General features: G+C 38.8%; 1 protein-coding gene across 4 annotated transcripts in view; it reads left to right on the top strand.

The window, feature by feature from the left end:
- PHF21A (PHD finger protein 21A) overlaps window positions 1-27,797 on the top strand; it is a 194,496-nt gene that overhangs the window by 114,301 nt on the left and 52,398 nt on the right. For all 4 annotated transcript variants that reach the window (XM_060018785.1, XM_060018784.1, XM_060018782.1 and 1 more), the window contains one exon: window positions 24,593-24,793. In XM_060018785.1, the coding sequence (XP_059874768.1) occupies window positions 24,593-24,793 (201 nt within the window). The remainder of the gene's footprint in view (window positions 1-24,592; window positions 24,794-27,797) is intronic.

Genomic DNA, 27,797 nt, shown 5'->3' with positions numbered 1-27,797 from the left:
GAACATTGGGGTGCATGTATCTTTTCAAAGTATGGTTTTCTCCAGATATATGCCCAGGAGTAGGATTGCTGGATCATACGGTAGCTCTATTTTTAGTTTTTTTAAGGAGCCTCCATACTGTTCTCCATAGTGGCTGTACCAGTAATACGTTCCAACCAACAGTGTAGGAGGGTTCCCTTTTCTCCACACCCTTTCCAGCATTTATTGTTTGTAGACTTTTTGATGATGGCCATTCTGACTGGTGTGAGGTGATACCTCATTGTAGTTGCGATTTGCATTTCTCTAATAATTAGTGATGTTGAGCATCTTATCATGTGCTTTTTGGCCATCTATATGTCTTCTTTGGAGAAATGTCTATTTAGATCTTCTGCCTATTTTTTTTTTTTTTTTTGCGGTACGTGGGCCTCTCACTGTTGTGGCCTCTCCTGTTGCAGAGCACAGGCTCTGGATGCGCAGGCTCAGCGGCCATGGCTCACGGGCCTAGCCGCTCCGCGGCATGTGGAATCTTCCCGGACCAGGGCACGAACCCATGTCCCCTGCGTCGGCAGGTGGACTCTCAACCACTGCGCCACCAGGGAAGCCCTATTTTTTGATTGAGTTGTTTGTTTTTTTGATATTGAGCTACATGAGCTGTTTGTATGTTTTGGAGATTAATCCCTTGTTGGTTGCATCGTTTGCAGATATTTTCTCCAATTCTGTGGGTTGTCTTTCCGTTTTGTTTATGGTTTCCTTTGCTGTGCAAAAGTTTTTAAGTTTGATTAGGTCCCATTTGTTTTTTTTGTTTTGTTTTGTTTTTATTTTCATTACTCTAGGTGATGGATCCAAAAAGATATTGCTGCAATTTATGTCAAAGAGTGTTCTGCATATGTTTTCCTCTAAGAGTTTTATAGTATCCAGTCTTACATTTAGGTCTTTAATCCATTTTGAGTTGGTTTTTGTGTATGGTGTTAGAGAATGTTCTAATTTCATTTTTTACATGTAATAGCTGTCCAGTTTTCCCAGCACCATTTATTGAAGAGACTTTATTTTCTCCATTGTGTATTCCTGCCTCCTTTGTTGTAGGTTAATTGACAGTAGGTACCTGGGTTTACTTCTGGGCTTTCTCTCCTATTCCATTGACCTATATGTCTCTTTTTGTGCCAGTACCATACTGTTTTGATTAATGTAGCTTAATAGTATAGTTTGAAGTCAGGGAGCCTGATTCCTCCAGCTCTGTTTTTCTTTCTCAAGATTGCTTTGGCTATATGGGGTCTTTTGTGTTTCCATACAGATTTTAAAATTTTTTTGTTCTAGATCTATAAAAAATGCCATTGGTAATTTGATAAGGACTGCATTGAATCTGTAGATTACCGTGGGTTATATATACCACATCTTCTTTATCCATTTGTCTGTCAATGGACAAAATAACATGTTTTATAAATCAGAACAGGAAGATCTGAGTACACTGTGCCCATTAGTCAAATTAGTATCTGAAATGAGGGTTTTACTTTTTCTTATGATCTTAGGAAGCTTTAACCAAAAAATAGCAACTGCCGAAGGTAATTTAGTATATGCAAGGCATAACTGTATTGTGACTGATTTTTTTTTTGGTGACTTCTGAAAATTAGTTCATTTCTTTCTAATCACACCTTATGCACATGTTTGTATTTACAGGTGTCATACAGGCATGTATTAAAATTTAACTGCATAATCTCATTTTCAGTACCCAGAGAAGTTTCTGATGACAGAGAAATACTGTTGTAGAGGGGAAGAGTAAATAGTGTCGCATGACAGTTGGAGCTTATCTACATGGTGTGTTTTTCCTTTGGGAGTAGACATAAGAAGAGGAATAAAATTTGAGTGTATGCCGGTATATGAGTATAATGAATGAGAGGGAAAGATCATCTTTTCAGGAGGCATTAACTCTATTTTGCAAACAGATCTTTGGGTGATAAGTCCTTTGTCTTGAGGAGACAGTTTAGTGGTATGCTATCCACTGCTGGCAGGATATAGCACTCATCCACAGTAAAACTTAATTACTATAACAAAATAAATACTCCTATGCTGTGCAAACCAACATGAAGGAAAATGAGTTTCTGTTGTATAAGAGGTCAAATGAGCACGGTTCTTTAAAACTGTTACGTTGAAGAAAAGGATACAGGATGTTCTGTTAGCCACTGATCAAATATTTTAGTTCATGAAGTATCCTCACTTACATGTTTTAAGTAGCTTTTAATACAATCTGAGAACAAGGACTTCCTTCTCTTCTCTGCCCCCACCCCCATGTCTCTTCTTTCTTCTTTTTTTTTTTCATTGAAGTATAATTGACGTATAGCAGTATTTCAGGTGTATGACATAATGATTTGATATTTGTGTAGTTTTTTTATTGAAGTGTAATTGGCATATAACATATTGGTTTTTTATTTCTTATGTATTAAAAGTGAAATCCTTTTCCTTTGGTCAAAAGTTTGCTGTATACAAGCCATCTCAGACTGATTCACTGTGTTGTACAGGAGCACCATCCATAATGTCAGACCATTTCTGAGAACATTGACTGTTGTTAAGAGCTCTTTTTCATTGAGTTATTTGGTTTTTATGAAGATGAATATCTGATTAAATTTCTTACTAGTATGCATAATTTGGTGATTTTTAAAATTTAAGGAAAATAAAGTTTAAAAATTTTTAAGTAAAATGGGACTAGAAAAAGAGAGGAGAGGACTTTAAGCACTGGTATATCTTTTTAATTTTCTACTTCGTGACTCCATTAAAAAAAAACCCAACTCTGTAATTTTGAAGTAGAGATTCTGAAATTACCACTTTTCTAAAAATATCACTTACAGCTGAAACTTAATATATCTAAGCATTTTAGTTCTGGGGATGATACATATTTTCATAAAGATGTGTTTCCAAATGGAAATAGCACTGAGGCTTCTGAAATAGGGAACCTTTCCAAAATAGGCTTGTGGTTGCCTGGGTGAAGAATATTAGGTTGCAACAGTGAAAAAGGAAATCCTGGTATAGGAAGCAATTGATGAAGGGCAAGTATCCACAGAGTCTAAGGCACTTGTATGGGCCTGTGTGCAAGGTCTTGACAGCACCTTTCAAATTAAATATCATATTCTCCATAGTGTCCTGAGCCAAGTGTATGTTTCCATCTTCGTTTCTGTTATACATAATATATCATTCTTATTTTTAATCTTCTGTAAGTACTAGTCATCATCCTAGTGAGAATTACAGCCTTTTCTCGCTGCCCTTTGTGAAAATGTCATCATAATAATGGGCCGCAGGCAGCTTTATGGTGTTTTAAAATCAAGTTCATCAGCGTTTTTAGACTATCAGTTTATTATTTAGTGTCATTATCAGTGCTAGGAATACTGAGTGTTTTATAACTCTAATTTTATTTTTTAAAGTTTTTTTCTCTTTTTTCTTTGAGTGGGGTGGGGAATATATAGGTATTATCCTAATTTTATCACAGAGGCTACTAATATTAAAGAGAGGCTGAGTGATGACCAGAGTCATATCGATGGGGTGAAAGGAAAACCAACATCCTGGTTGGTAAAGTTTTTTTAGCTTTCAACCCAAGCTCTTCCCTTGTACAGTACAGTAGGTACAATGTTTTCAGGGCTACTTTTGTTTAAATGGAACTCTTCATATACAGATTTTCTTTCAAAACAAGAAACATTTGAGTTTTTAAAAGGTTCTACCAAGAAACTTGTTCTAGTCCTGTTTCTACAACCTTCTCGTATCTCAGAATCTCTCAAAATAATTTTAAATGGGTTTATGCCTTTCGGGGGAGAAGAAAAAGGCACGAAACAAACTTACCTGGTATTGCAAGTCCCAAAGAGTTGGAACTATAGTATTCAAGCTTTAGTAAAATTTTTGCAGCAGATACATATTTATTAAACTAATGCACTTCATTTTTTAAAAATTTAATTAATTATTTAGGCTGTGCTGGGTCTTCCTTGCAGTGCACTGGCTCTCTAGTCGCTGTGCACGGGCTCTCTAGTTGCGGCACGCGGGCTTAGTTATGGTATGTGGGATCTTAGTTCCCCAACCAGGGATGGAACCTGGGCCCCTGCATTGGGAGCGTGGAGTTGTAACCACTGGACGACGAGGGAAGTCCATAAACTAATGCATTTTATTTGAATTCACTTTATATGGGCTGTGTTTTAAGTAAAAATGTACCATCAGTGTATTTACTGTTGAAAATATTAAGTGTTTGTTTGTTTGGGGGACTTCCATTATTACAAGCATGTGATTTTGGCTTTGGGGAAGAAAGCACCTGAATAAGGATGTGAACTAGTTTTTGGAGGCTGTTCGGGGTGAAGGTGGGGCTGTAAACTCCCTGAAATGTGTGCAGTATGTGTGTGTATATATTCTTACACTTATGGCATTTTGGGAGGCCAGGTCCATAGTTCTTCATTATGATGTTAAAGGCGTTAAAGATGTAACCCCATTGGTAAGATCATGATCTAAATCAGATCACTTACTAGGATTGAATATGAAGCATTTCATTTTTCCCCTCAAATGAAGAGGGCCACATATGAATACCTTTTTTTCAGAATAGTGCTTTTAAAAGCTAGAAGTGTTTGCTGGGGAATCATAATTTATAAATGGAAAGGGATTTAGTAGATTACTCTTGTATTCTATTGGAAAGTTAATAAATTTCACAAGTTATAGTAAGTACAAGTTACAAATTAGTTCCTTTCTGAAACATTAGCCATTCCACATTTATTTTGAGGACTAAGTACCCTACTTATGAAAGCCAAATATAGAAACAGATCTTAAGGATGAAGCAAAGGAAAAAGTTGCTCAAAGGAGCTCAACTTACCATTAAAGCCCAGCCAGTGTGCCAGATTGTAATGATTTAAATCACTAATGAAATTCATGTTGTTTTAGAGGAATTTTTTTAAACATTAAGCGAGGTAGTAATTTTCCAGTAGTCAAATTTAATGAAAACATTTACTCATGTAAATTGGAGCTTTATTTTTATATATTAGTTTTGCCGTTTTGTTTTTACTAAAAATAGTCATTCTTTTTCTTATATTTCCTCATGAAATCTTTCAGAACCACTTCTAGAAATGGCATCATTTTGCCATAAGTATTTTGTTTTCTCCTCCATCTAGTTTTTATGAAGTAGTGCTAACTCTGCCTTAATTTGATTTGGCATCCCTGCAATTGAACATTTGTAAGTATCTTGTATTATGGCCCATCTGGGTTGTCATAGAAACCAAAGACCTCCATCCTCTTCCCTCTAGTTAAAAATGGAATGCAAACAGGGCTTCAAAGTGACGTTTTTCTAGTACGAGTGACAGCCCTGTGAAGTGCAGAAGAGAAAGGTTTCTTATTGGTTTTATTCTCCCATGGCCTATCTTACCAGTTAACTCTGATGCATGCAGTTTTTCTCTTGAAAATCTGGCAAGACACTAATGGAATTTTTAAAATGTAAGCATCAGGGGGAAAAAAAGAATGCAGCTAATCCCCTTCCTGCTCTTTTCTTGTACAAAAATGCAGTGTTAGCTAGCAATGTTTTTGTTTTCTTCCCTGTGTTATTAGCTGTTCTGTTGAAGCTGTGGGACACGTGGTGGAAACACTGATTAGTTACTACAAGTGTGGCTTTCATTATTAGTCTCATTTATTTTTCAGGTCAGGTGAACGTGGTTTTATCTCATTAGAACCTATGGGCCCATTGGCTAAGTACATGGCAGTAATTCATTGGAAAAGAAGTTTGTTGATATGGAAGTTCTAATGGCCATATCATTAGCCATTCTAAAACATTGTAGAGCCCTGATTCTAAAACGTAATTCTAAAACACTGCCCCATTTCCACCACCCTGGTAGTCACAGAATCCTTGACTTGACTTTGATGGATTTTCAACTTCCACATTCCCTTCAGCTTTCCTACCAGAACTATACATGACTTATATGATGTTTCTGCTTTTAAAGCAGCTAATAAGTTCCAGTGTGCTATTTCCGTTTTTTAGCAAAATGTCTAGGTTTGATGGTTAAGATTTATTGAACTATTGATGTGGCATTACTCCAAGTTTAGAGTGTTAAATTCTTGTTTTAACATAGGTTTTGCATTTAGAAAATAACACACATAGTGACCTCTTTGAAACAAACAATGAAAATCTGACCTGTAAGTTTATATCCTAATAGAAATGTTCCAGAAGGGTTGGATTAAAAAATCATTAGACAATTGTAGTTGGTGAGTTTTTGGTCAGTTTTAAGTCTACTGTTTTTCAAAAGGAAAACATTAAAGTCTTTAACATCTACGATTTGACTGTTAGCTAGTTCTGGTAATTGTGTACTTTCTTTTAATAATCTATAAGAAATGTTATAGTTCTTTTACATACACATCTTCTGTTTCCTGAAATAGCTATATAAACTTTTTAAAGAATTTAACTTTTTAATATTATACCTCAAAATCTAATACATACTCTGTAGATATATTCAATAAATAATGTCTTCAAACCTTATACAACCTATTATGGCCCTGACATCCTTTTAAATCTAAGATGAAAGAATGATTAGCAAAGTGCGTGCAAAACAGCAAGCAAATTGATAGTTGTGGGTGATTCAAAGGATGTTCTGAGAACCTTTTCTAATGCTGCTTTACATTTGTGTGCTAATCACACAGATGGAAACCCATCTCTGGATAAGTTGCCAATCTTTAAAACAAAGAAGACCAGAATGGTTTGTATTTGTAGTTCATGCTCTTGTCCTCTGGGATTCAGTAATCTTTTTAGCCTGTCCACAGTAGTACGTGTATATTTCTGGGTAGCAGGCTGATTGCTGCTGATGGTACTAAAATGTTTGGATAGGAGCAAAACTGTGTTGCCGTCTTCCTCATGAGCTCAGTGTTCAGAGATGACCTGTTTGCACATGGGCCTGTGGTGTATCATTTTTTGGTACAAGAGCAGTAGAGTGAGGTCTGACTCTAGTTGATTAAAGTGGTAGTTTTAGATTCCGACAAGAGGGCCGATTGCTGGTGAGGGAGGTTGAAATTGCAGAATGAGTTTGCTGCACGAGGCAGGTCTGCCCAGCAGCAGGTTGATTCGCGCCATGAGACAAGCAGCACACATAAACAGATGGCCCAACAATGAGTCAGAGCCACAGGTCCGGAGCAGGTAGATTGGCTTCTGCCTGATTCTTGACATGGTTATAGAGAATGGAATTTTAACATCTACCACTCCTAAAACTGAAAACTAAGTACTTAGTGAAAGAAGTTCTACTCATTAGGAAGTGAAAAATACGCATCATTAGGCAGAAGAGAAATCTGTCACTGGATCTGGACACTGAAACCCAACATCTTCAGGAGCTGGGTCCTATAGGCATGGGCTGGCTTTATCTTTTGGCATTTGGTCATTCAGTATTATTATACTGAATGCTTCAGCTGTCATGCTTGCTGTAATATGCAGCAAGAAAAATCTTATGTCTTTGATACTGGGTTTTAAAGAATTATGAACTATTTAGTTGCAAGACAAATCTGATATTTGGGTTAAGAAGAGAATTTTTTAAAAAGGATACCACGGTGGTTAGTGTCATACAAACATAAAGTAACGTGAGTTTGTAATGGTATCAAGCAAAAGAAAAATATTAGTGGAAAAATCCTTCAGTTTCATATGTAAAGCATTAAAAAAAAAAAGTGTAGTGGAATTCCCAGATCCAGTCATCCATCTTCAAAATGTAAATGCAAGCAATCATTTCTCTGCCAGATACTTTCAGAAGTACTAAGTATCTCATTAATTTTCAAAACAAGGTTTTGCTGTAGTTTATATCTCTAGAAAAGTGTTTTAAATGTAACATTTGATGAAGAAAATGCTGTACCACTGAATTCTTGTACTTGAATTTTCTGATTGTCAGATTACACTTACCATAGACCAACACTCTCAGTGCATATATTTGCCAAAGAAAGCGAGTTAGTAGTGAGTAGCATTGTCAAGGTACCTGTCGACCTTCCTTAGGTCACTGTGGTAGGGATGTATCCAAAAACACAAACTACAATGGTGGAAACCTTTTCTGAGATGCTGTGAGGGCTGTGGATGCCATTGGTTAGAGCAGAGGTATACATTTGGCTGCTTTTTGTTTCCCCAATAATTGGGAACCTATTCAAGATTAATTGTGCCCGCACCTATTTCCCAAACTGGCTTTCGTTTTATCTGCTCAAGCATGTACCACCTGGTCTTTGCTCAGGGTAGGAGCACTAATCTACGGATGGAAAGAAGCGTTCAGGGCACTGCATTAAAAACTGCAGGAGAATGCATTATTAATGGGGTAGGTCTCTTTTCTCTCTCTCTCTCAAAAAAGGGAAAAGGGAAATCAGTTATATGTGCACTGTCAAGGAGGATAAGGATAGACTTAGTGCTAGTTCTTAACCAATTTTTTTTTTTTTTTCCGGTACGCGTGCCTCTCACTGTTGTGATCTCTCCCGTTGCGGAGCACAGGCTCCGGGTGCGCAGGCTCAGCGGCCGTGGCTCACGGGCCTAGACACTCCGCGGCATGCGGGATCTTCCCAGACTGGGGCACGAACCTGTGTCCCCCTGCATCGGCAGGTGGACTCTCAACCACTGCGCCACCAGGGAAGCCCTTAACCAATTTTTTTAATGAGTTACTGAGAGATACCTAAGGAGAAATACTTGAGTAAATTACCTTCACAACATGCAGCTTGTAGACACCAAAGTGATCTAATTGTAATACAGATCACCCAGTGATTGTGTCACCCTGTAAGCTTTAGTATATTGAGTACATTTCTTATAGGATGCCACATTATCAAAGGTTAGAAAAATAGTAATAAATTTGGGGTTTTAATATTGTGAAGATTATCAGAAGATTTTGAATCACTTTTGGTTTGAATAAGTTCCCATCATCTGTTTGCTGGTTTCAAGACTTTACGGTTTTGGTTTGTTTTTGTCTACACATGTATAATTGAGCTGAATATGTGTGCCAATAAGTAGAGGAGCTGCAGAGCTGCATTCAGCTTCTGCTTAAGTCTGCAGTATTAAAGTGTTCCTTTTGTTGCATGTGCTGGTCTTGCAGACTCTGTAGAGCCTTATCGAATGCAGCCAGTTGGTGCTGCTGGTATGGAGGCACAGGGGAGCTCTCATGTGGAAGGTTAATGGAGTGTAATTACAAAGACAAATGAACTGCTCAACTACTCTATCTCACTCTACCTGCACCAAGAGTGACAAGTGCTCTGATCTTTTATAAACCCTGGGGCAGAGGTTTAACCATCTAAAATTATGACAGTATAACTGTCACACAAACAAACACCCTGTGAAGTATAGGTATGCACCCCTGTGTAGGAATGATTCCTTCCTATTACAGGAAGTCTCAGGAAAGGAGCACCTTCAACCATCAAGAAAAGCTCCTTGTTAAACATTGTGCTTTTGTGTCACTTCTTCTTTTCCACTCAATTTGTTCCATCTTCTTTTCCTAAAGATGCTTTCCCCCTTCTGATTAGTGGCAAGGCTGACAGCCTGCACACGAGTAGGTCCATTCCACTGTATGCCTCAGACGACCAATACCCTTGCTTTCTCCAAGTCTGTCGTGCTTGCCCTTACAGCCACTCTTAAATCAACTGGGTTCTTTTAAAGGGGATGGAAACAACCGTCTCTTCTCATTCTCAGCATCTAAGCAGAGTAGGCTGTAGAAAGCCCAAATACCGTCTGATGGGTTTTTCTCCCAGGATGTCCATATTGCAGAGATTCTTATTACACACATTTCAGTGGGCTCGAGATGGAGTTAGAGCCTTAGTTCCTTTGGATGAAAATATCACAGGAAATATTTAGAAAGGAAAATGACAGCTTGGAGGTACAAGGACAGAGAAGGACCAAGGAGACATTCAAAGGGTGTGATGAGTGGACAAATCTGTGTACTAGTGTGTGTCACGTTGCCAGTGAGTATTGCGAATTCATCCTGCTACTGGAACATCTGAAGGGTAAGTGGAGCTGGATTACGGAGCCGAGTTGATTGAGGGCTTTTGCCAGCTCAGCGCAGAGTTGAAATAAGGTGTTGCAGAATGATGCCACAACAACAAAACCCCTGACATCTTTTTCTTACAAAGTCTAAAATATAACTATTCCTGGCGAGGCTGTGCAGCCTACTGAGATAAGTAAATTCAGCATCACATACATTAGGCCTGTGGAGACTAAGCAGAAGTGATGGCTGCGTCACTTGCACAGCAGTCTTATTGACTGAGCCCTGGTCTTGCATGGCGGTGAGGGAGGGGCAGCCAGGATTCCTAGCAGCGGCTCTGAAAGCAGGGAGGCTGATTTTAAAACCTCTCTGTGTGGTTTATAATATTATTTCCCCAGCCCCTTTGCATATGGGTTCTGCTCATCTGTGCTCTACTTTAAAAGCAAAATAGCTGTATAGTTTTTATGGCAGTAGGATAAATCTGTTAGTGAATAAAAATTTTAAATCCAGCTTTATATTAGTGGCTGGTATGTAAAGTTTGCTGTGATTTACTCCCTTAAATACTGGAACCCACTATTTTACCAGTCTAAATGTTGCCAGCATCCATTACATTTATTAAATTGAAGTCATTGTTCCAGAATTGAAGTTTTTGGCTTGAGGTAGAAGGTTAGCAACAGAATCTTAAAATTGTCCATCATACTCCATAGATGAGGAAGCGTATCATTCTTGTTGTGTTGGCTCCAGCGTGTATCCCTCCTCAGCTGCCAGAGAGAGTATCTTTGATGATAGAAATACAGTCTCTCTGGCATTTTGGAGCAAGTTATCCAGCACTGCCCAGTCCCTTTAAGAACATTCTCAGCCCTGCTGGTGCTCAGAGCTTATAGGAAATTTGCCTTAGGATGGTCACTCTTGGTATAATTTGCTCCAGACCCATCTCTCAAGCCATCCATGCTTCATCTCCGGCTGTCCCAATTCCTACCTGACCGCATCCTCAGGCTCCTCTCCTGCTTGGCCCCTTCAGTTTGTTGCACAGGTTATTCTTCTTCCTTGGCTTTTGACAATCTATCTTTGTTTCCAGACAGTTAACTATATCTAGAGACGGATGTCCAACAAAGGACATCTCTCCCCCTGGCCGAGCTCCCCACACCAGTATACTCTACATTTAGTCAGTCCACTTGGATATCATCCAACCTCCTGTTGGCCCCAGAAGTATTGGCTCAGACAAATGAGCTCCAGCTCTTTGTTCAGTGAACAGAGCTTCATTCAGACTAGTTTTCCAGCTTTTCGCACTGGGAGCTTTGGTGAGGAGTGCCGGGTGCGAGCCCTCTGCACGTAGCAGGAACCCTATGAGCAAGTGAAACTAGACTCAGCACAAGAGAAAAACAGACTAGTTTTCCAGAGGAGAGGGATTCCATATTCTAGTGCCCTTTTTACTGTTAGGTAACTGTGTAACTTTTGGTTAGTCGTCAGTCACCTCAGTTTCCCTGTCTGAATCAAAGACAGTTGCCTTAATTCACCCCATGTAGTTGTGAGAATCTTATTTGATAAGAGGGTGTGAAAATTTACAACTAGAAAGTGCTATATAAACGTATGATTGTTTAAGCTTAAAAAATCACACTATTAGGGAAATGTTTGTGAAAATGGTATCATCATTTTTCATTTAGGGTTCACTCAGAAAGTAAGATTCTTGAAAAATTATTAATGAATACGTATGTTTATAACATAAGTTCCTTTTCCTTAATCATGTAAACTAAGTGATTTTGAAAAATCCCCAGTACTCAGAAACAAGAACCAGTTAAGTGTAGGAGTTGTTTCTAGTGTTCTGGTTGGATTCCAAGTCTGATGATTATGTTTTGCTTTCTGTAATTCCCTGGACAGCTTCAACAAGGTAGTTTTCATTTTTCTGACCTCTACAGTGTGGCTGTTTAAACAGCTGCTTTCTTCAGCCCTAGGGACAGCTACGGTTGGGTGGTAGAGAAACTGATTCTAGCTCATTCTTACATTGGTGTTACATGATGGGAGGAGGTTAAATTGTCTGCAAGGTACTTTAAGCTATTTGGATAAAATTGGCACAATTATGGAACATATTACTAAATTTTTTATTCTTTTATATTTTGTGTATTGTCTCTCATATCTTAAGATATTTTATCTTACCATACTTTTCTTAATACCCATTTATCACTTGCTTTTATGTTTGTGCTTCTTCCCACTAAAGTCACAACCCAGCTGTTTAACAATGCCAAGATTTTGCTTAACAGGAAAGCCATTTGAATTTTCTGGTTATCTGAAATTCTTTTTTGACTCACCTTTTATTGTTGAAAAAATTCCTAAGTGATGACTGATTCCTCTCCTAGGAGCTACAGTTCAGTGAATGTAGTTGCTGCCTAGAGGTTGAAAACTGGTAACCCATGGGCTTAATCTAAGTAACAAAGATATTTTAACAATGTTAAAAGCAATCCTTACATTAGTGCCTTTAGACAGGTCATTCCCTCTCCAGTTGACTTTAGTTCCCATCACTCTCTATTGTCTCATAGCTGGCCTGCTTCATTCACATGCATTACCTGCTTGACCCCTGTTCATGTGAATTTTTAATCCCTGAATGAAACTATTCTTTAATGATTTAGCTTCTTTGTAGTGTGTCAAGATCATCATTGTGAGCGCTAGTAGTTTTCTGTGTACTGTGCTTATAGAGGTGGAAAGTAAAGATCAAGAGATTGTATTCTTGTTATTTAGAGATTCACAGAATTTTAACAGAAGAGAATATTGAAGACTGAGTGGAGAAACTGAGACCAAGATCAGGTAAATAACTTACTCAAGGTCACAAAACTAGTGTAGTGACAGATATGTGACCAGAACCCAGATTTCTTGACCGTTTGTATTATTTTTTGCTGCACTATACTGCCTCTCTACTTACTTTTCCTAAAAGCAGAATGGGATGGAGGGCGGGTATTTTTTTTTAAGGTTTTTTACTAGGTGCTTTTGTGGCTTGCCATATTATACAGTATATAGATGTGAGAGCTTCAAGTCCTTACCAGCAAGTAAAATAATGGGGGGAGGGGAAAGATAAGAAATTAGATACCAGGAACTAGAACTTCTAAGTCTGACTCTGCCCATAACTTGAGACCTAGGTCAAGTCACTTAGATGCTCAGAGCCTTAGTGTCTTACCTGGCAGGTGATATCTACTTGATACTATTGCTGCTGTTTTTATTGTAGTCATTGTAGAACTCACCAGCTGCCGCATTAGACTGTATCTAAAAATCGAGACTACTGTGGTGTATTCAGACAATGGAATATTATACAGGGGTAAAAAGAATGAGCTATCAAGCCATGAAAAGACATGGAAGGACAAATATGTATTTCTAAGTGAAAGAAGCCAATTTGAAAAGGCTACTATATGATGCCAACATATGACATTCTGGAAAAGGCAGAATTATAGAGACAGTTAAATGATCAGTGGATGCCAGAGGTTGGGCAAGGGAGAGATGAATACACAGAGTACAGAGGATTTTTAGGGCAATGAAACTATTCCATATGATACTGCAATGGTGGATACATGTCATTGTACATTTGTCAAAATCCATAGAATGTACAGCATTAAGAGTGAACCCTAAACCCTCCTATACTGTTAGTAGAAATGTAAATTGGTGCAGCCACTATTGAGAACAGTATGGAGGTTCCTTAAGAAACTAAAAATAGAGCTAGCATATGATCCAGTAATCCCAGTCCTGGGCATATATCCAGAGAAAACTCTAATTTGAAAAGATAATGCACCCCAGTGTGTTCATAGCAGCACTATCTACAATAACCAAAAAGATACGGAAGCAGCCTGAACATCCACTGACAGATGAATGGATAAAAACGATGTGGTGTACATGTATATATACATATATATACATATATATATATGGAATATTACTCGGCCATAAAAAAGAATGAAATAATATGATTTGCAGCAACGTGGATGGACCTAGAGATTATCATGCTAAGTGAAGTAAATCAGATGAAGACAAATATCATATGGTATCACTTATATGTGGAATCTAAAAAAAAAAAGATACAAATGAATTTATTTACAAAACACAAACAGACTCCCAGGCAGAGAAGACAAACTTGCGGTTATCAAAGGGGAAAGGGGGGGATTAATTAGGGGCTTGGGATTAGCAGATTCAAATACTATATATAAAATAGATGACAGCAAGGTCCTACTGTAGAGCACAGGGAACTATATTCAGTATCTTGTAATAACCTATATTGGAAAAGGATATGAAAAAGAATATATATATGTATATCCGAATCACTTTGCTGTACACTAGAGACTAACACAACACTGTAAATAAACTATCCTTCAATTTTTAAAAGAAGAGTGAACTCTAGTGTAAACTATGGATTGGGGGTGATACTGATGTGCCAACACAGGTTCATCAGTTTTAGCAAATGTTCCGTTCTGATGGACTGCTGATAGGGAGACTGTGGGTGGTGGAGCAGGGGCTATGTGGGAATTCTCTGTACTTTCCACTCAGTTTTTTTTTTTTAGCTGTTTTAATAGGTGTGCAGTGATTATATCATCATTGTCTTTTTCAAATAAATTGATTGATTTTTGGCTGCGTTGGGTCTTCATTGCTGGGCACGGGCTTTCTCTAGTTGGCGGCGAGCAGGGGCTGCTCTTTGCTGCAGTGCACAGGCTTCTCATTGCGGTGGCTTCTCTTGTTGTGGAGCACGGGCTCTAGGCGCGCGGGCTTCAGTAGTTGTGGCTTGTGGGCTCAGTAGTTGTGGCTTGTGGGCTCAGTAGTTGTGGCTCACGGGCTCAGTCGTTGTGGCTTGTGGACTCTAGAGTGCAGGCTCAGTAGTTGTGGCGCACGGGCTTAGTCGCTTCGTGGCATGTGGGATCTTCCCGGACCAGGGCTCGAACCTGTGCCCCCTGCATTGGCAGGAGGATTCTTAACCACTGCGTCACCAGGGAAGTCCCTTTCCACTCAGTTTTACTGTGAACTTAAAATTGCTTTAAAAAATAAAGTCTAGGGGCTTCCCTGGTGGCACAGTGGTTGAGAGTCTGCCTGCCGATGCAGGGGACACGGGTTCGTGCCCCGGTCCGGGAAGGTCCCACATGCCGCGGAGCGGCTGGGCCTGTGAGCCATGGCCACTGAGCCTGCGCGTCCGGAGCCTGTGCTCCGGAACGGGAGAGGCCACAACAGTGAGAGGCCCGCATACCTAGAAAAAAAAAAGAAAATTTAAGTCTATCACAGATACAGAGAACAAACTAGTGGTTACCAGTAAGAAGAGGGAAGGGGGGAGGGGCAATATAGGGGTGGGAATTAAGAGGTACAAACTATTAGGTATAAAATAAGCTACAAGAATATATTGTACAACACGGGGAATATAGCAAATATTTTATAATAACTTAAAATGGAATATAACCTTTACAAATTGTGAATCACTGTATTGTACACTTATATATATTGTATATCAACTATACTTCAGTGAAAAATAAATTAAAAAAATAAAATAAAATATAAAAATGAAAAGCAGTCTACAATTTAAAAAATTGTCTATTTTTAAAAAAAGGGGGGACGTATCTTATGTTCAGTACAATGTCCTCTTCTCTTGGCGCTGCACCTCAGTAATTTTGTTGGATGTGGAAACTGGAGAACAGTACAGTAAAGAGTAACTACACCTTCAATACTAAAAAATATGCTAAAAGAAGATAAAAATAAATCATTTTTACTGTGGCCATTCCATCTTTTTTGAAAGTTAGAGTATGTGCTTGCGTGTGTATGTGTGTGTGTGTAAAGACCTGAAATATTTGTGTAGAGATTTGTGAATTGGATTTAGTAATTTTCATAACCTATGAAAAATGTTTTTCTTCACACCTCAGATTTAATAAAAATTTAAAATTTTTAACAAAATGCTTTGTTCATGCTTTTTTTTCCTGTATTGCTGAAGCTCTCTCTCTTTAGTAATATTTCTAGTACTGACAGTTTAAAACAAAAAATCAAACCTGCTCTGAAAGATGAGTTCAGGTTTCTTCTCTTTCTGATGCAGAAAACTCAGACTAACTACAAAGTAGTGCAAATCATCCTCTGTCACGTGTCTTGGAAGGTCCAATCCCTTGAAGTTGACTATCCCTCATCTTGGCAGCCTACGTAGGTGATAGAATTGCTTCCTCTGTTGTTTTATGTGGGGTCTTGTCAGAAAGTAAATATGTAACACTGTTCATTTTTTTTCTTTAAGCGATTGTAACAAGTACTTGGTGATAAACTACTGAAATGCTGGATACTTTTTGTGAAATTAAAACATATTCATTCAGTAGCTTTGGAACCTTTTAATCTACGTGTTTATCCTATTATGGCAGGTGATAAAAAACATGTTTTTAAGCATCAAGAGTATTGTTCAGGTTGTAGTTTTGTTAAAATACTTATTCAGAATATCAGTGTTCAGTGATTTATAAGACCTACTTTTGTTTAAACGTAAGGTAAACATTACATTTTATAAAAAAATATTTTCTACCTGATATATCCTGCCTGACACAGTATATTGTTCTAATACTGTTGTCTGTCTTTTTTCTCTCTTTTAAGCAAAAACTGCAGAATTGAGGATTGTTAAAATATATCCTTGCCTTTGGAAATGATTGATCCATGACTTAGTACGTGTATTCTGTGTAGAATTTGGTTAGATAATCTATTATATTTACCTCTCCCAGAATCTGATTATGTCTTGTGTTTCTGTGAAAAGAGGGCTTTCTACATTATCTCCAGTGTACCCAGGGCTTGGAGTAAGCAAAACAATCTGTTGTATCTGAGCAGTATTTTGTAAAATAATACAGGTTTTTGGTTTTCTTCTTCCTTTTCCCTCCCCCCATTTTAGGATCATTATTGTGCTTAAATTGTATTTTCATATCCAACTTGTCAGGGACAGCTACTGTGCAGCCATTTCCAATCATATTTCTTTTGTGAGGAAAACCATAACAGCTTCAGGGCAGAGCAGTGAGAGAATTTCTGTAGTGTATGGGACAGCTCTGACATTAACAAGGCAATGCTGCTTTTTAAGTTGGGGGGTAGAGCCATGGAATGATGAATGACAAGCTGGTGGTATGTGCAGGTTTGTAACAGATAGTTACAGAGGGCCATGCATTTTACTGAACTGGAGTTTAATTTACAAATTAATAACCTTTGTGTCATATCTCACTGTGGTACAAACAGTGATTCAGACACTTTTCTATATTAGCAAACAGCTAAATTGCGCAGATTATAAATGGTTCTTATGTTTTATTCTGCTGTTCTCATTACTGTATTTAGGGTCTTTGCTGGGTCAGGCTACATTTAAATTGGACATCTATTTTATGCATTCAGAATATGGCCCTGAACCACTAATGAAGGTATAAGAAATCCGGGCCATACCTATATTTCTACACAGGAAAATATTCCCCAATAACCTTGATTTATGAGATAAAAAGGCAACAGGTAGCATTCTTTCTTAATTGTACTTTTTTTGGTGATTCTCGTTTTAAAAAAAAACGAGGTTTGAACAAACATAAAATGTTTGACTAGGTGTTAAAAATAAAATGATTGAAAGATAATTGAGGGGCTTCCCTGGTGGCGCAGTGGTTGAGAATCTGCCTGCCAATGCAGGGGACACGGGTTCGAGCCCTGGTCTGGGAAGATCCCATATGACGTGGAGCAACTAGGCCCGTGAGCCACAACTACTGAGCCTTCACATCTGGAGCTTGTGCTCCGCAACAAATGAGACCGCGACAGTGAGAGGCCCGTGCACCGCGATGAAGAGTGGCCCCCGCTTGCTGCAACTAGAGAAAGCCCACGCACAGAAACGAAGACCCAACACAGCCATAAATAAATAAATAAATAAATAAATAAATAAAAATTTTTTTAAAATTGGAAAAAAAAGAAAGATAATTGACATTGAAAAGTCACATTTAATTAGCTGCTGCTCTTACCTGAAAATTCACACTAGAGAAATTGTATTTTTTATGGGTTATCATCTCTGATTTTCACATTGCCCTCAACAATTTCCTAAGCACTCCCTACCATTAATTCATTTGATCTTCAACATGTTTCTAAGCAAGCAGGACAGTATAGCTTAGTACTTCAAAGAAACATAGAGAACTTAAATGCAAGCAAACTGGGTCCTGATTTTGGCTTCGTTCGTCTTTTATTATAGAGAAATATATAACAACTACCATTCCCAGCATGCAGTGCTCTTTTTTAGTCTGTCTCTGTGTTGGTACTATTTTGTCCTAGCATCTGGGTATGTTACATATTGAAGCACTGTAGTTCTCCAGGGACCCATCTCTCTTGAGTAAACAGCTACACTTTTTCTTGTTTGATGCAAATTAAAGACAGTCCCCAGGTTCTTAGAAGGGTTCCTCGATTTAGACAGAACTTGACTATAGCAGTCTTAGCAGTCCTTTATAGTCATGCATAAGGAGTTGGGGGAAGGTGGGGTTGAGTTTACCTATTAGAGCGTGAATGAGCTAAATAAGAAAAAAGTAAACTGCATTTCAATCAGGCTGTCAAATAAAGGGTCTAATCCCCAATGGAAATGGGATATAAATCCCATTGATATGAATAAAAGGTCTAATCTCCTGTGGAGATGGGATGTAAAACCTATTGATGTACGTATCAGCGTGTGTATGTGTGTGTGCGTGTGTGTGTATTTTGAAGGAAGAGTAAACCCCAAAGAATATTTTTTTAATTAAAGAAGCCAGAGTCTAATCAGTATCATGACTTATGCATTCTCCACCATCTGTTAAGCATCCATGTAGAGAATTTTGAACTTTACTGAAAAAAAAACCCTGATAATTCCAACTGCTGCTGTTCCTTAATTCATCTAAATTGTACTGTTCAAATTCCATGACACCTTGTGAAGAACTATAACATGACTATGTTCCCAGCTTTCTATGACCAAACAGATCCTCTTTAGAAGACAACATACACAGTTCACTGTATAAGACGAGGTTGTAGATGCTGCTCTGTCAAACAGGTAGTGTTTTTCAGGAATATATTCCTTTTAAATAAGGCTTATAAGGTTAGAAGCTATTTGTCTAATTCTAACCCTGAAACTGAATATTGGAGAGTTTGGGGGAAAACCTTCTAGGGCCTTACAAAATGAATGAAACAGTTATTTTTATCTAAATATGCATGTATATATACACACACACACACACTTTTTTTTTTTTTGGCCATGCCACGCAGCTTGTTCCCTGACCCAGGATTGAACCTGGGCCCTGGCAATGAAAGCCCTGAGTCCTAGCCACTGGACTGCCAGGAAATTCCCCTAAGTATATTTTTATAGATGCTGCCACCAATATTTTTCCTCCTACTCTCCTGTCAGAATTCTATCCTGTGTGTCTCCCCTAAACATTCCCTCTGATAACTTCAGTACATATTCTCTCATTGAATTTCAGTAATATATCACATCAAGAAGGAGCTTATTTTGAGTTTATTGCTTCTTGTTCCTGTGTCTTTGTTCATAAAATGGTGGAATCTTCACTTAATTTTCTATTTTCTTTAAACAGCACATACCTTTTACTCTGGATTGTAATTTTGTCATTAATGTTATGCCAGTAACATACCCTATTGTTTAGAGGATAATTATGAGGCAGCATTCTGAAGACTCATGTAATCTCTTTCCTGTATCTTCAGTGTTGTTGAATATTGGTGTTACTTATAAAAACAGTTGGTTGACTTTCAGTTGGACAGTAGAAAGGTTATTTTTCTCCTCTCTTCTCTTTGGGTAAATTCGGATTTTATTAAGAAATGTAAATTTCTCCATGTTAGTTTTTATGCACACAAAAAATGTAGTATCCCTGGTTTCATTTGGGCAGTTGGTGAGTCTGAAGACCTGGAAAGATTTTTCATTGCATTTTAGGTATGAAGATGGGTAGGGTTTGTTCTTGACTTTCTGGATTTGTGACAAGTTACAAGTCTACCAGTTTCTGGTATGAGGGGGGAGGTTATATTTTCTGATTGTGTGGTTGATCATAGAGGAAACAAGGATGAATTTTTAAGGCAGTACTGTGTAGGAAGATGTCTGGGTGGATGTGGCCCTCTCATAATTGATTCAAGAACAGATAATGCTGAGTGGAACACAAGCAAGCTGAGTGACTGTGTGGAAAAACGGAGCCTTGAAGCACCAGCGTCCAGTTGTGGAGGACAGGTCTTGTGCCTGCATTTGCTTTTTTTTTTTTTTTTTTTTTTTGCGGTATGTGGGCCTCTCACTGTTGTGGCCTCTCCTGTGGCGGAGCACAGGCTCCAGACATGCAGGCTCAACGGCCATGGCTCACGGGCCCAGCCACTCCGCGGCACATGGGATCTTCCCGGACCGGGGCACAAACCCGCGTCCCCTGCATCGGCAGGCGGACTGTCAACCACTGTGCCACCAGGGAAGCCCTGCATTTGCTTTTGAGAGAAGCTTTCTAAGATTTGTGTGAGGATTGGATGGAAATAAATTGGTGGCTCGATTGGAGGGGTAGGGGCTGTTCTTCCACCACTCCATCTCCCTTCTGTATTGACCAAGGCCATGGCACTTGGAATGATTGACTTCCGTAGCAGAAAAATGAACCCGATTTTCTGTTGAATCGGACTGATAAACTTTTGTGTTTTTCTTTGGAATCTGTCTTGCTGTCATGTGAACACGTTGATAGTATCGCTGAATGTCACAATATTGATCACGGTGACTACCTGTCTCAGAAACTGTGACTTCAAGTGTCAGAGGCTCTGTGAACCCTTCTGCCTGAGCAAGCCCTGATGAAACCTAGCAATGCGCATGTCAAGGGAATTGGAGGCTTGGAATCCCATCCTGGGTTTATGGAGCAGTTCTTGACAGATGCATTGAGGGGGGCGGTACTTGCCATTCTGGATACCTGGCACATTGGCCTGTTGTTTATAGAAAATATATTAAGGAGAGAAGGTAATAAATTGTTAACGTTTCTCTCTCTCTTCTGCCTTCATTCTTTCCAGCTTTTCCTTTTTCCTTTCTTTTGTTCCCCACCCCCGCTTTTAATTTTAATTTTATTTTTTAACAACTTTATTGGAGTGTAATTGCTTTACCACCCCCCCCCCCCGCTTTTTTAGCTCTCATTAACTTGTTAGTGAGTGATGAATGGCCAGTTTGTGAGACTTAGCCTTTTCTGAAAGCTTCAGGATAACGTTCCAAGATAATTAGCTATGTTTAAAGGTCTCCTTTATATGTGAACAACATTGAAAACATCCAGTTGTTTAGGCCAGTATAACCTGCATCAGTGACCAGCAGAAGTCATGATTTCTTTGTTTAAGACAAAGAAATGGTAGAAGAATATAGTCTCACTTCCTGTGGAGATGAGGCTTCTTAGGAACTTTGCTTGATACCACAAGCTAAAATTTATGAAATATTATAGCTGTATTCTCTCACCGCCACCCAGAACTGGTACTGACCCAGATTGGGGTCCTGCTGGAGTTAATGTGACTGTTGTATTTGCCAGAGCTGCAAGACTGAACTAGAACAAGACTGGATTGTGGAGCCTAGAAAAGCCAGCCACTGCACAGGGCAACTCTCCTTTATTAGTTGGTCCTTAAAAGAGTGTGCAGGGTCTCTGTACACCTAAGGAGCGCCTCCACTGCAGAGCTCACCTAACTTTAGATCATTGGTTTTCAAAATGCAGTGAATAGTTTATTTGACAGAAGGCAACAGTGCTTCCCCTGACCGTTGATTTTTTAAAAAAATTTCATAGACGTGCACAACTATATTCTGGGTATTCTTCTAGGCTTCTGGTGAACACAGCAAGGACTGCCAGGACAATGCATTTCTGAGCGGCTCTCTGAAATATGCCAGCGCCTTCTTTCAAAGAAAGCATTACTCACCTCATATGATCTGACCCGTGTCCAATCTGCACAGTTCTCTCTCTCTTCTTTTTTTCCTCTTCTCAAGGACTAATGAAAGTTTGCGAGTATTTTGATCCCATCTCCCCTCCTCGCTTAGTTTCAGGCCCTGGGGGAGGAACAGTTGTGAATGCATCGTGACTCACTGACTCCCACGTTTCTGATTCTGGTTCTGATTGGTTGTCACCTTGCTCTAGCCATATGGCTTCAGAGTACTCTAGCCTGCGTCCCTTTCTTGTTCTTTCCCCTACTGTTCCCTTCTGTTGTACAAAACACTGGGAGTGGGTTCCAAGCTTTGTCTCTTGCTTCTAGTTTAACCCGGTTAGGCAGTAAGTAGGAGAGCACACTGTATTTCCTAAAAACAGCTATAGAGGAGAAAAACACCCTTTCCTTTTGTGCCTGGTATAGTAATTATTTAGTTTCCTGTGCTGTTTTGTTTTTTCTTTTAATTTTATTTATTTATTTATGGCTGTGTTGGCTCTTCGTTTCTGTGCCAGGGCTTTCTCTTGTTGCGGCTAGTGGGGGCCACTCCTCATTGCGCTGCGCGCGCCTCTCACTATTGCGGCCTCTCTCGTTGCAGAGCACAGGCTCCAGACGCGCAGGCTCAGTAGTTGTGGCTCACGGGGCTAGTTGCTCCACAGCATGGTGGGATCTTCCCAGACCAGGGCTCGAACCCGTGTCCCCTGCATTGGCAGGCAGATTCTCAACCACTGCGCCACCAGGGAAGCCCTCCTGTGCTGTTTCTATTCAAAGTTTATTTTTTGGCAGGTGTCACATTTGTGTTTGTATTATTTCCTCCTGGTTTCTCTCCTCCCCCTGATTTGAGCTGGGGGGGTTTGTTTTTGTTTTGGTAAAGGGACTAAGAATGATGCTGTACTTTAGCTAGTTTGTTAATATGTTTGATTAATGCTGATTAATATGTTGGGGAGGGGGACTGAAAGCAACTCTAAATAATTACTTAATTGTTAAATGTCTTATTGTTCTGGCAGTCACCAAGCAATAAAGTCTACATGTGGTACTCAGGATTATCCATGCCACCGCTACTGTTACTTCCCCTTCTCTTAAACTGTATCTATTCAATTACCTAAGTTTTACACTTGAGAAATAGGGTTTTGAAGACTTGAAAGTTATTTTTTAAGAATTTTTTTATTAATTTGTATTTTTAGTATTCTGCAGATGGTTTCTGGAAAGACTTTGGACTCTACATCTTTTCTTTTTAATATTTAACTGCTCAAAGAGGTGGTGCTAGCAGAGTACAAAGTATAGCAGACCTGCCCGCCCCGCCCCCGCCCCCGCCCCGCCCCGCCCCCGCCCCGCCCTCGCCCCGCCCTCGCCAAATCGGCCTTTATGTGATATTTTCATTGCCTAAAAAGAATCAGTCATAAAAATATTAAAATTTTTCTCAAGACTGTATTTTGTATTGACTTAAAGTTTTTAAAAATCCATTTTGTAAATGTTTTAATGTTCCAATATGTCAAGGAAGTAACCTGCAGGTTTGGATTCTTTAGAGAGTGTGTGTAGTGAAGTTGGTTAGAATCATAGGCAGGAATGTGAAATCAACCCGGCCCTTATGGTTTCACTTAACCCCTTATTTAAAGATCTTCATTTACTTCTTCTCTATTTAAATCTATATGAGAAGACAATCTATTTTTGTCAGAAGTAACAAACCTCAGCTGGTGAACTCACTTGAAAGTGTAGGCGAGGAGTGCTGCTTATACTTGCTTCCAGCCATTAGGGCAGGAGCGTCAGAACCCAGGTCTGACCCCAAATGGTTATTATATTTTCTCTGAGCCATTTGCTGGTCTTTGGTTCCATCACTTCACACATCATGTGAAGAGAATGAGAACATTTACTTAGCCACCGTAGTTCTAGGTGCAGAGTTTAGTTGTGAACAAAATAAACCCATAGCCGCGTGGAGCTTACCTTTTGTTGAAATGTATTATTATAGTAATGAAGGTTTCCAAATGCACCATTTTCTTGGATTTCAACAAGGACAGAAAATTCAAAAAACCTTAATTAAAAATTTTCATCCCATATAGCTAAAACACTACTCTGCCTAAGCAAATGTATGTGTTTTCACAGATCCTGTCCCAGCAAAGCAGTGCTCATGAGTTACATGTTTCAGTTATTTACAATGTCTGTTGTGTATATTGCATAGTGCTGGGATCAAGGTTTTTTTGTTTAAAAGTCTGTTTAATGTTTGAAACTGCTATTAGATACATGATGTTTGTTTGATTAACAAAAATTACTGTAGCATAACTGGTATATATGTTATCAGATGCAAAAAAAATAAATAAATGACCAAGTGTGTGCCACTCATAGTTCCGAGTACTTTACGTGAGGCAGTTTGGTACTCGTAAGAATCCTAAGGATATTATTAATCACCTCATCTTTACAGAACAGGAAATTGAGGCACAGATAGGTTAAGTGGCTTGACCAACATCATATAACTGGTAAGTAGCAAAACTGAAATTTGAATTGAGGCAGTATGTTTGCAGAGTTGTGTTTTCACTGCTACGTTATACTGCCCTTCCAGCCCAGCACACTAAATAATAATAGTCAAGGAGTCTCAGCTCTGCTATGCGACCTCCATTAGCTTTTCTTCTCATCTGTGCCTCTGTTTCCCTTTATAGATTGATATAAAACGTTACTTATGACATGGGTTTCTCCTCAGTTGTCTAATCTGTAAATTTTAGAGGTAACAAGATCTAGAATAAGCTAGTTACAGAAAAGGTGTCAGAGGAATATAATTGCTGCCTATTTCTATACAGCTGAGATAGAACAATATTCTCATAGATTTTATTCTTTTTTGTCCTCCTTTGTAGAAAAGAGTAGTTGAACAGCTTCGGAAGAACCTGATAGTAAAGCAAGAACAACCAGACAAGTTCCAAATACAGCCATTGCCACAATCTGAAAACAAACTACAAACAGCACAGCAGCAACCACTACAGCAGCTACAGCAGCAACAGCAGTACCACCACCACGCCCAGTCGGCTGCATCCTCTCCCAGCCTGACTGCTTCACAGGTACAAGTGTGGATGGAGCACCTCGGGCTTCGTGCTGTAGGCTGATTTGCTATGGGTCATGGAGAACTAGGTCCTGTTTCAGACTATGTTAACAACCTCAACCAGCACTAAACAAAGGTTATTTTGGTTACTTTTTTATACTGTACTGGGATGATAATCACTTGAAATTCATTGCCTGAAGGAAATGACATTACCAAGGAGTAAAAGTTAAACTGATTTCCCATCTGTCCAAAGAAGGAGAAAAGGTAATCAGTGACAACGAAAAATCACTTCTCTTTATTAGAACAGAATTAAAGTCTTCTTTTGAACTTCTGGAAGTATTTGTTTGCACTTGTTCTAAAAGTCTTTGTGACTTGACCCTCAGGAATTTGTTTTTCTGGAATTCTTAGCAATTTTAGATGTGGACATATTCCAGGATCAATACCCATGGAACCAGGTAGAAAGAGGCATTTAGAAGGTGGTGTATTTCATAGAAATGAAATATTCATTTCCAAGTCCAGTTCGTCTCATATGAGAATATGTATCTGTTCTCACATAGTAAAGGAAATCTGAAATGGAAGCTACAGGTCAAAAATAGCACTAAGGGGTGGGAAGCCTAATAATATGCTAACTGGTGTAGCTGTGCAAATGATTTTACTGAAAAGGGCATTTGCACTACCATATAATGTAAGGATATTGAGGCAATCAAGACACACAAAAAGGACAGATTTGGGAATGTTTCTATTAAGAAAAGTATTCAAGCTTGATCTCCACATACTTATATGTAGTGTGGGCATACCTTTTAAAGTGGGACACTTGAGCAGTGGTTCTTGATCTTTGGAGGTCCCAGACTCCTTTAAGACTCTGTTGAAAGCCATGGATTCCCTCCCTGGAAAAATACACTCACACCTAATACAGTCATTTTTGCACATGGTTTTAAAGACTTTGGGATCTTCTGAAACCTAAGCATGGACACCTCTCACCCACCAACACCATCTTCACTGTATCTATATGTAGAGAAAAAGATTTTAGTTTACTTGGTTAGTCACCACTTATGGACATTGGGCTGGTTCGTATACAATATTTTGCAAATGAAAAATACATTACTTACAAAAATACTGAAGATTACTAAAGATAGTTAACAGTTAATAGAGGTTACCATATACTGGCATTCTCCTAAGCACTTTACAGGTATAACATACGCAGTCCTCACCCCATCCCTACTAAGGACAGTATTATTATTATCTCTGTTTTTTAGAAAAGAAAACTAAGGCACAGAAAGATTAAGTAATTACCTAAAATCATATATCTATTATATGGTGGAGCCAAGATTTGAACCCAGATGTTCTGGTTAAAAATTCTGCCCATTCGCTACTGTAGGCTGCCATACAATACCAAAAAAAGAAATGCCAACATTATATAAAATGCCAAAGAAGGAAAATGAAGAATCCCTGTTGTAAATCAGGTAGCTAGAGTGGCCTACATCATTTTTACCCTAACCTCCAAGGCTATTTGGAAATTAGGCATTCAAACTGACTTTAAAACCCCCCTGACCAGCATTTATATTTCTTCTAAAAGATTGCCTATCAGTTTACTTTTTTTGGAGTTTTAAACAGAGTTGGATTGGTGGTTCTCTTCTCAAAGTACAATTTGATCAGAAAGTGTTTACATGGAAGGAGTGTGGTAGAATTCATTGTTTCCTGGTACTAGGAATTTTCTCTCCTAACCCATGGAAACTTTCTGTTCAAGTACCATTCCATATCACACAAATCAGAGAAAATACTTATATAATACTTACAATAGCTATTTCCTTCCCTGGTAATCTGAGTTCTGTGCTGCTTTGGGATGGTAATAGTAAGGGGCCTAGGGCTATCCCCAAAACAGTGTTATGTGGCATCCCTCCATCTGGTAGCCCACCTGATATATTTAATTGATTTAGCTAAGCTTGTTTTATATTATTTTGTTTTGTTTAATGTTAAAAGCCATAAGATCTCTAGGTTATTGGGTTTTGTTTTTATAGTAAACTGTCAATCATTATTTATCACATGCTCCTTATACAAGAGCTTCTGGTATACAAAGAGGTAGTAATGGTCCCTGCCTAGAATCTGGTAAACTATGATAATTATTTTCATTCATTATGTAAATGTTTATTGAGTCTCTACTATATGCAAGCTTTCTGCTAGGCAGTGTCTTGTAAATAAGACAGAATTTCTGTCTTCAAGAACTTAACAGATTTAGAGGAGGGGAAGATGTAAACAGCTAACAAAGAAGAATAAAATGAAAGCACCTGTGAAAATACCAGAGGACAGTAATATTGACTAGAGGGATCAGAGAGTGCTTCATAAAGGAGGTGGCTTTTGATCAGGGCCTTGACAGATAAGTGAGATTTCAGTGATGGAGCACAGGGGGAAGAGCATCAAGGTGTAGAGAACAATGTGAACAGAAGTATGGACTCAAAAAAGTAAATGCGTGTCTTGGAAATAGCAAGTAGGCTGATGTGGCTGGAGCGTGGATTCCAGGAAATGGTGGAGAGGGACATAAAACCAGAAGGTAGGAAGAGGCTAGCTTGTGGAAGCCCTCCAATATGTGGCAGAACTTTTGGGGGTTTTGGCAGTCTTAGGGAGTCATTAAAGATTCATGAGGTCAAGGACAAATGGGAAGTTTAATACATGGCATATACTAAATTTCTAAGTCCAGAAAGGATTAACTATTAATTTAGCGATCGGCATGGGCAGGGAGGAAGTGCTAGGATGAGAAAGTGTTTTATTCTAAGTCAGGTGATTAGCATGTACCAAGTCATGGGGCAGTGGGAGGATCAGTCCCCTTTCCTTAGCTAACTCCAGCTTATGTATGTATGTATATTTTGAAATTTTTCCAAACTACAGAAAAAAAATGAAAGAATAGTTGAACACAGGCGTACCCTTCAACTTAAATTCACAACTCTGTCATTTTAAATGGGTACAAATGTAAAGAAGCATGCAGTTAATAAAACCAAACAGAAAATAAACCCTCATAGACAGAAGGA

The sequence above is a fragment of the Delphinus delphis genome, chromosome 8 (genome assembly GCF_949987515.2).
Source record: "Delphinus delphis chromosome 8, mDelDel1.2, whole genome shotgun sequence".
In the NCBI taxonomy this organism is placed as follows: domain Eukaryota; kingdom Metazoa; phylum Chordata; class Mammalia; order Artiodactyla; family Delphinidae; genus Delphinus; species Delphinus delphis.
Note: the sequence above shows the minus strand (reverse complement) of the source record. Positions and strands in the feature narration are given on the sequence as shown.